Raw genomic sequence first — 10,420 nt, 5'->3', positions numbered from 1 at the left:
TTAGGATACTCTTCTAACACTCGAAAAAGTGAATCATCTGGTGAATATATTCTAATATAATTATGAAGTGCAAAAGTCGCAACTATAATCTGTATTTGTGTCTCAACACTAAATTGCGGCATTCTAGTAAGTAATTTCCATCTTTGCTTCAAGACTCCAAAACATCTCTCGATACAACTTCGAAGTGAGGAGTGCCACCGATTAAAAGTTTCTTGTTTATTTTGTGGAGGCGTGTGTTGAAATTGTAATGCATGATACCTTAATTTTGGATATGGTACTAGAAAACCATTTCGATCTGGATATCCTTTATCAGCCAAATAATACTTGCCTACGTAAATTTGTTATTGAAAATTGTCAGATAAATATATCATAATAACAACTCAAAAACGTATTATATTAAAAAAATCTAAAACATTGTAAGGAATGTATAACATACACATACCTTCAGGTGGTTTAGGGAATTTTAATTCCGGAGTTCCAATAGCATGAAGAAAAACACGAGTATCATGTGCTGATCCTTCCCAACCGGCTGATACAAATGTAAAACACATATCAAAATCACATGCAGCCAATACATTAAATGTAGGAACTCCTTTCCTTCCTCTATAAGGCATTTGTTGAGCCTCGGGTATTGTAGCTCCAATATGAGTGCCATCTATGCATCCAATACAATCCTACATCAAAAATAACAATTTAAACCACTTGTAAGTATAGATTTATAATTATGTTACAAGCTTACAACATAATAGTAGTTTACCTTAAAATACGGCATGTATCTTTTATCTGTAGTTATTTTAGCTGACACCTTTGTGAAGTTTGGATCGTATGGCCTTAAAATGTCATAAGCAAGACCCTTGACCTTTCAACAAGAAATTGCATTTAATACATCATGAATTGGCCTACTAATAGTATCACCTGATCGTTGAAAGCGTTCACCAAGCAATCGATTTGATACACCTTGAGCAAGTGCGTATAAAAAAATACCAACTTTCTCGTGTACGGACATATTACAACTAGCTTTTAGTCCATATTTTGAAGATAAGTCCTCACATAATCTCATAAATAGTTGTGGTTGCATTCTAAATGCATTGACACAACGAATAGGATGACCATTTAACACTTTTTTTATCCACATTTGTCCTGTCAAAATCAAAGTCATACATGGTTCCTTAAATATATACTTATAATAATATATAGTTATCAATGACATGGTATATATGATTGCAACCCAAATTTTGCGCTTTCTGTCTTCATCAATATCCATAGTTATTGTTAAAAACCTGTACATTATAAAAGCAATTAAGCAAGCCATATCTAATTAATAATAGATATAAATTTACACACATAGATAAACATATGAAATGAGTTGCATCTAAACATATTAAATGTAAAATCAGAATCAAATAAATCATTAAGATAAAATCATCCCTTGACAAGATAAAATACAAGGCTGTTATACTAGCCAAAAGATATATCCTAGTACTAAAGATAAGGAAGAAAAAAACTATCAATTAACCACCTAAGTCTAATATTTCATGCGTAGCTTTTGGGTTGACAAATTTCAACCTCACGAAATATTAGCACAATTATTTGCAAGATAAAAATAACATATATAACACCTAACAAATAAATCAACTTAGTGAAGTCTCAACTAGCCATCTCAAATAGCTGTCAACTTGCCAACGTGAGTAACGTCACTCCAGCCTTATACCCACCTCCAATAAGGTGCCCAAAACTAGTGTCGAAGGTGTCAAACTCTAGCTTAACATTATCCACATACAAATTCAGCAAAGCCTCATCATCAATACCATCCTCCGGATTAGTTATCTATCTTATTATACAAGTATTGTAACCAACTAAGCCTGCTTTCATCATCTTCCAAATTACAGAAAATTTCTCTCTTATCTGCATCCTGGATCAAAGTATTTGCATAACACCAAAAATTACTATGCTTTGTTAAATACTGATTATCAATCATACTTCTAATAATTTGTATTGCTTGTGAAATGGTAGAAGAGATATTTGATGTACTACTTTGACTCATGAGTTTGATACATTCTGACATTTCCCCAATTCCCTTAGCCAACATTGCAGATCCACCTGATTGCCTCTTTGTACGCTTGATTTGGACACTATTATTCTTTATTATAGGCTGCTTTTGAGCCTTTTTAGAAGCACTTATGCTGGTGGTTGGATTTTGTGCTAAATTGGTCACTCCTGAACTACTATTTTTTGCTTGTTCCACAAAATTTTCTACGAAATTATCTTCATCCAATAAAGCATCTATAAATTGGTTACTTATATGACTCTCATTAACACCAACCATTTCTTCCTCACTATTTTCATTTTCCTCAGTAAGGTCTTCAATAGGATCCATTGTGGGAACATATGCATTTTCTCCGGTTGCAATAGAATCTCCGAATAATTTTTTCCAATAGTCTTCAAGAGTAGAGGTGACACCCTTGTTTCGAAACTTTTTGTAATCAGATTGTTCCTACAAAATTTAAATGTTTTGATTCGTTTGAATTAGTATTATCCCATCATATTATGTAGTAATTATTTTTATGAACAAAGTTATTGGGAAGAATGAAAATACACACCTTGATTTTTATTTGCCACCATTCATTGGATGCATCAATTTTTCTCATCTTTGGATCCCACCCTAAACCAGTTTCCGATTCTCTCAACTTTTTCCAAATCCGATAATCTTTCCTCATTGTATCATATTTGTGTTTGCAACTACTTGAATTATTAAATTTACGTCCGATTTTTTTCTCTACTTCCATTTGAATTTCCCTCCACTTAAAAAATTGTGCCTTACCATTGTCCTCAATAAATTTCAAACAAACTTCACATAAGATGCAACTATCCTCATCGCTCCACTTAAAAACCTCTTTATTTCCTTCTCTATTACTCGATGAAGCCATCTAACATGTCATAAAACACATTAAAAAGCACCACATAAAAATTACAAGATACTGTAGTACTTTAAAAACTAGAAGATAGATAAAGTTATGATATGCTAAAATAATATTGGATAATAAGCTAGGTTGCACGGATATAATTTCGTTACATCATTAATCATCTAATTTCCCTACCATATTCCATGATTCTTGTTCATTTATTAATAATATTGTAAACAAAGACTTATAATGATGATAATTTATATTATAATTTATACAAAGATATTAATAATATCATAAACATAAGACATACACATAACAAACCAAACTAGCAGAAAACGAAAATAAAAACCCTCAAAAGCAGAAGGCACACAAACCAAGCAAAAATAAAAGAAACAAAATAACACTCGTAGTTGCCAAGGAACGAAGTATCCCCGCACATTATAATTTCTGCTACTTCGTAATTATTGAGTACATATAATTGGTGAAACTAACATTTTTTATTTTATTCAAAATTACCAACGTTTTTCATAACAGTTTCAATATTATCATGATGTTTCTATTATATGCCAATTGCTAGCCATGTGTTGGAGTGTTGGCCATTTTATATTATTAGTCATTTGTTGTGGTAAAACGATTCTATTTACAATATGTGATCTGTGATGTTTGCCACATATTCTATGTTAGATCTACATTAGATTAGGTTTCAGTGTTTCACCATATATATATACTATACATTAATCATAAATTAAACGAAATGGTAGAGATCATTGTCATTTGATGTGACGAAAATCAAACTTGAATCAAATAATATTAACTTTGATACCCAAAAAAATATAACAACAAAATAAATAAATGAGGAAGAACACATACCTTAACAAATCAAAGAAACTAGTATACTTTTTTTTTTTTTACCTCCTTTTGATTCTCAAATAACATACAAAAGTATAAATTTAATTATGATTTTGAAAGAAGAAGATGGAGTAGAGAGTTTACATAGCTAGGAAAATATAACGTTATATAAAAAAATAATCAGGTAGAAAAATATGGTAGAAAACCTGATATTATGGTTGACTGGAAAACAAATACACTGAGTGAAAAAAAAAATAAAACTTTTGTTTTTTTTTTTAAAAAAATAAGAAAGATAATAAAACTTAAAAAATAGGTTGAACGCTAGTTTTTTTTTTTTTTCAACGCTATCTTTTCTCGCTTTTATTAACAACTACTTAAAAGCTACCTCCACCTCTAACAGCTACTTAAATCACTACTTCACCAAACAGTAATAATTTTTATAGGTAGTATTTGGATTAAATTCAAAAGTTAACCGCTACCTCAAAAGCTACCGCCGAATAGACCCTAAATCATACTTTGTATTATAACAGATAAATCCCATCCGTACACATAACAAAATCTCATATTTGGACTACTATATAAATTGACAATACGAACGAAAAGTTATTTAGAAAGTACAGAATTTTATCATCTAGAAAAATCTCACTACAATTATCAAAGCAATTAATCCAAGTTCGTCATCAATGAGCTCATGTTAATTACAGCCAAATATTGTGGACCATATTGGCTCGTGTTCGTGGCTTTGTGTAGTTCCCAAACTAGCTTACTCACTTCCTCTGTTTTTCTCTATATTTAGCCCTTTTTTTTAACTTCTCTCTTTTCAACATTCTCAGTTTTGCTTCGGAAATCTTCAACATTTTATTATCGGGTATGTTTCATGTTTATTCTTGTACCCTTTTATCAGAAATTTATATGAATGCTTTCCTAATTATTGACTTAGTTATATTATAGGTTTGTTTAATCCTTTTTTAAATCATATGACAGTTTTTTTAATGCTTTTTATGTGAAAGAGTAGATGTTATGGAATGTTGTAGGTTTAAATTCATATTATAATCTTGTTTTGTACGCATTATGATCATATTTGTAACAAAAGTGAATCGGTTCTAAGAATTTCATTGCTTGATATTCTTGTGAAATGATTTAGTTTAGTTTAGAGTTGGAATTTGATTTTGAGAGTATGAATGATTGCTCGATTTGTATGGCATTTTTATGTGTGGCGATTTTGCTAGTTAGGGTAAGATTTGCCTATGTCTTGATTGTTATTCTAAGAAATGTTACTAATTAGGGTGTAATTTTTGTTATTGTATAGTAAGGGGCGGGGGGTGTTTGGTTCGCAAATTGGTATGGGATTGGAATCAAGAATGAAATCACAGTGGTATTGGTTTGGAACTTGTTTTTCAATACTATATGTTTGGTATGAGTATGAAATGAATTACTACCTCCGTTTCTTATTACGTGCAACAAAAGGGTATAATTTATGATATATAAAATATTCCTTTATTGTACATAATAAGAAACGGAGGTAGTATTTTTCTTTTATTTGATACTTAGCTAAAAGTATGGGAATGAGCCAAACCCACGGAATGAGCCGAACCCCATACCGGGTGTTTGGGATATGAGTTTGAAACTCTTAAAATCATAAAACAAACATAAAGTATGAGTTTAAACCATGCTAAACCTATATCTTATACCTAAATTATGTGAATCAAACACCCCTATAATGTTACCTGTAATTCGCTTATCCCCGTGAACTAAAAAAGCGAAATATAGCATAAATTGCAAACCTGTACCCTGTCTCGGACTACTGAACTATGCAACTATGGTAGAAAGGAGGGCCTTTTAGATATATTAAGAGGTGCAATTTGTGTTTACACCAATTATAATGGTTACGCAACTAATACTCCCTTCATTCCTTTTTGATTGTCACATGTGAGTTTCATTACTTTTTTATTTTTGGTTGGATGAGGTTGATGAGAGAGAAAATTGGTGGGACCACTTATAGCTAATGTGAGAGTAAATTAGTAGTCCCTCATAATCATTTATAATATGGGGCATGCTATGATAGACGTAGGAAAGAACTCAAAGAAGAGTAAGGTGGTAGTCCTTCATTTACAATGCATAACTACATCCATCGAACTTTTGTCACAACTTTATGTGGCACAAAACTCAAAGGAAGGTTATTGCCCACGAAAAAGATTACGTCCATGGCCAATAGTTCCATAAATTTGTGCATTGGATATAGTCATGAATCTGAAAAAAGTATGCTATAAGTTCTCTTATTTCTAGTTTTATGTTTAGAGACAAGCATACTAGTGGCTAACTAACATCGATTTCCATCGATAAAATATATGATATGTGAACAATTCTTCATTTATGACTAATTAGTTTGATTGTCATTTTCTAATTTGTCAAAACTTTGGTCCCGTGGCTACCCTATTAGAAAATTTGCTAGTTATGTTAGAGGGCAGGAAGCCGGGAAGTAGCCTAAGGGAGTTTCTACAAGAGTTTGCTCAGTAACATAACTTTTGAGCATAAGATATTGACAACTTTACAAGTAACTTTGGCTTTTAGATTGCTAGGAAATCTCCTGCTCTATATTTGGTTGGTCTTATAGTGAAGACTTAGCCGTGATGTGAATATTTTTGGTTTAGGAACATAACCTGTAAAACGTAATTTTTATCTGCCTCTAGAGTCTTGTGGTGAGAAAAAGACACTCGTGTGCCATAAATTATAATTACTTATGGCTTAGCTTGTGGAATAACAGTGCTTTGTTGCTGTGAAAATGTGTTTTAAAATTTAAATTTTTATGTCTGTCTGTAACAAACACACAGCAGTGATAGAAACACACAAAATGACATTGAAATGCTTTAGATGAAACCACAATCTATAATGTGGAGTAACTCCCCCATCCTAACTATATCGGTATTAAGTAATGAAATGTATGATAACTCACCAGTGTTTACATTTCCTCTCCCAAATGCTTAAACGATGAGCTTAACACCCTATTTAAGGGATTAATGAACCTCCCAGGCCTAAGAATAAGAAACTTTCACTAGTTAGAATACTTTTAGGAGAATTTGGCCTTACAAAACAGTCATTTCTTATTTTAAAACTTCCTAAATAGATAAAATTCCTCTGTAATTACTGATCAGTAAATATTCCTAGAGGATACCTTTTAAAATAAAACTTTATATTATTGTTGGTCATTGCCAATTTGGTATGGCCCTTTTGCCAAGATTGGCTGAACATGCTATGCTTGATAGCATGGTTGTCCTTGCTACCAAGTGTTTTGGCTTCTTTGTATCTTGGTCTTGTCTTTGGCTCAAACCTTTGGAGCCAAATTATTGAATCACGTGTTTGATGCTTGACTAAACAGTCATAAGTATTATGTGGGGAGCTTATGAGCATGTATAATTTATCCCTTTTTTTGCCCGTAGAAAGCAATATTATATGTAGCTTCTGAGGCTAAATTTGCCTAGAAAGTAGAAACTGTATGCTATTTTTTTATTTTATTTTGATATGTATTCTTCATTAACTTCTTGAGCAGAACTGAGTGATCACTCTTGTCTGTCTTAGCCATATACATTCATATGCACTTTAGAGTGCCCCTTTTCCGGGTTAAATTGGATATGCAATAGGGACTATAAATTCTCATCGTTTGTTAGCTTGAAAATGTGCATTCTATTATAGTGTCATGGATGTACATGTAATTTTCTGTTTGTTTTGAATCCTCGCATGAAAGGAACGCTGTGTTACAGATAACAGATCCAAAGGCTATTCTTTAAATAACAATTTTGAAACACCTAGTGACCATTTTTTGAACATTTATATCAAAATTGTTAGAAGGATGTAATTTATTGTTGCAGTCCTTGCAGATTATTTGACCCATTCAATCTGGCCAATGCAGTGAAGATGGTAAAGCCTCAGCAATCATGGCTCTACTGCTTAGCTTTATTTCTGGCCGTGTCCTGTGAAGTTATAACTGGTCTTGTACTAGATGACAGCATGATGAAATCAGCTGATTATCTATCTCCTGAATTTGCCATGAAACCCGGGTCAGTAGTGAACAAATTCTATTATAACATTGACTTTCCTAAGGGCCACATTGGCATTAAGGATTTCAATGCTGAAGTAGTTGATGAGGCTGGAAATTCTGTCTCTCTTCAAGACACTTATCTCCATCACTGGGTGGTTGTGAGATACTATGTACGTAAAGGTTTGGAGGATAAAGGACTAAGAAGCAAGCCAACACTTCGTCAGGGGCCAGATTTTATGATGGTCAGAAACACTGGAGTTTGTAAAAATCTTGGACAGTATTTTGGATTAGGTTCTGAAACCCGAAAAACGGTCACACACGTGCCAGATCCTTATGCAATAGAGGTTGGTAATCCAGATGAAGTACCAGAAGGGTTTGAGGAGAGATGGCTGGTGAATGTTCACGCTATTGATACTCGAGGTGTGGTGGATAGGTTGGGATGCACTGAATGCAGGTGCAGTCTTTACAATTCTACCATAGATGAATATGGTAGACCCATAAGCCCAGATTACGAAGGAGGATTGTATTGTTGCTATGATCAAACGCAATGTAAGGTGAAGGAAGATTTTGCACATTCTTTGAGGAAGTTGTACCTGAAGTACACTGTCAAGTGGTTTGATTGAATCATTTCTACCTGTTAAAATTTATATCTTTGATATTACTGATACTTGGAAGGCATCAAATGAAGGGCATCACTGCTTGGTAACTTCTCTTTATGCCTTTCTTTTTGTAACTTTTTGGTGCTACAGGAGTATATTCTGGCCCTTCAGCCAAGTTGAGTTGAACATGTTTTGTGTCTGTTTCACATTGTTTTTTTTCGTTTCCCTGTCCTGCAGGTAGAGTATGAAGTCAGTCCTTGTGATTCATCTACTGTGTCTTCTAATGGTTGCATCGACAATAAGAGGATAAGCTTTAATATGCCAAGAGGAGGGTATTTGGTTTATGGTGTTGCCCATCAGCATGCCGGAGGAATTGGTTCAGCTCTTTATAGAAAGGTGGTTATGAATTCTTATCGTCTATGTGTCTTGAGTGACTTCTATAGATGGTCTTATATGCTAAAAGCTTGTCGACTTGGTGTACTTATAACTTTGTCTTTGAAATATTGTCCCATGTTCGGATTTTAGGTCCATTAGGAGACTATAGGACTCTCTGATCTCCCGAAGATCTGTCTGTCAGCTCCTCTGAAGTTGAATTCTTTGCATCAGAATTGTTCTGTCCCTCCAGATAAAGTAAAGAGATTTACTAATTAGGGCAGCAATTGAAGGAAAAACCTGTAACGAATATAACCGTATATGACTTTTGGATAACCCACATGGTCACATGTAAATGAAAATAGGATCCAGGGTGTGTAGTTATTTCATTTTCTTATCACTAAAGCTTTACATATAAAATTTCTGATTTATTTATATATTTGATATCAGGATGGGCAGGCTATCTGTTCCTCGATTCCAACCTATGGACAGGGAAATGAAGTAGGAAATGAGTCTGGATATATCGTTGGAATGTCCACCTGTTACCCCGACCCTGGCTCAATCAAGATTAATGATGGAGAGACCCTGGTTCTAGAATCCAATTATAGCAGTTCTCAGAAACACACTGGAGTTATGGGCCTTTTCTACATTTTGGTTTCTGAACAATTACCAAGGCAGAAGGAAATTTCAACCTTCTAATCTCGGTAAGATTTCTCTGCTCCTAAATTCATTCTCTGTGTATGAACATTAAGCTAGCATAAACGCTAGAGGGATAAGAAATGAACCTTACTCAGGCATCATGCCATTGATTGATGCATATCCCCAAGTCCTGTTTGACTGATGAATGCTATTTGACAGAGACATATTCTCAGTCTTATTATAATATTGAATCTGTATGGCACAAGTTCAGCTGATGTTAAATTGAAGACTGAAAACTGGAAGGCTGATTGCTGTCAAGCTAGCATATTGTGTTTGAAAGTGTGTGATGCCACATCTTGAAGAAATACCTCCACGAGTTGATCTATATTGTGAATTGAAATCATGAACTAGAATATAAAAGCTTGCCCCAACCCATGAGAAATTTTTTAGGAAGCTTGATTAAACCATACGTTTTTTTTATTGGTAAAGACATTGTTGAGTTAAAAGCTGAGTTACTGAGCTTAAATCGTATGCACCATATGATAGTGTTAGTACAGATGTCAAATTAGACTAGCTTCTGTGATAATGTTGAAGAACGGTATGCATATGACTTAACACATATAGCACGAGGTTCTTAGGCTGGAAAAATAAGCAGCCGCTCCTTCCTAGTCCTTGAGTAATAGGATTTGAGGTTAATGAAATAACCACTTCTCATTGCTAAACTGAGTTTGTACATTGTGACCACTTATACAAGTTCTTTCATCTAATTGTTGCTTCTTGTATGTTTTTCTGCATACAGTTGATTGAGCGCATACAAGCCCTTAATTTTCTTCCAGTTTCTATGTGACTTTCGGTGAAGGTGAGCTACTGCCTAGACTCGATTTCAACTCATGTTTAGAACTCAATGCATGATATATATATTCTATATGCAAGTGATGATGAAGTCTGGCTACTTTTGTTCTGCCTTTTCATCTATATTATTAGTAGTACAGAAATCAAAGTTATAAATAATTATGCTA

At 33.5% G+C, this 10,420-nt stretch overlaps 1 protein-coding gene and 1 pseudogene across 2 annotated transcripts; one reads left to right on the top strand and one right to left on the bottom strand.

Annotated features, from left to right (window-relative positions):
* Positions 1-1,819: 1,819 nt before the first annotated feature.
* LOC145566297 (uncharacterized) lies at positions 1,820-2,717 on the bottom strand. Its single transcript, XM_081625757.1, has 2 exons — positions 2,601-2,717; positions 1,820-2,494 (listed from the first exon to the last, which is right to left on the bottom strand). Exons 1-2 carry the CDS (start codon positions 2,715-2,717, stop codon positions 1,820-1,822), a joined length of 792 nt encoding a protein of 263 aa, XP_081481883.1.
* A 1,842-nt stretch (positions 2,718-4,559) lies between these two features.
* LOC145567394 (uncharacterized) lies at positions 4,560-10,420 on the top strand (annotated as a pseudogene). The gene is made up of 5 exons (XR_014095593.1): positions 4,560-4,623; positions 7,663-8,493; positions 8,628-8,786; positions 9,213-9,466; positions 10,201-10,420. The product of XR_014095593.1 is annotated as an uncharacterized LOC145567394 (transcript).

The sequence above is a fragment of the Chenopodium album genome, chromosome 11, assembly GCF_948465745.1.
Source record: "Chenopodium album chromosome 11, dcCheAlbu1.1, whole genome shotgun sequence".
Lineage (NCBI taxonomy): Eukaryota > Viridiplantae > Streptophyta > Magnoliopsida > Caryophyllales > Amaranthaceae > Chenopodium > Chenopodium album.
This window is presented reverse-complemented; position numbering and strand designations above follow the sequence as displayed.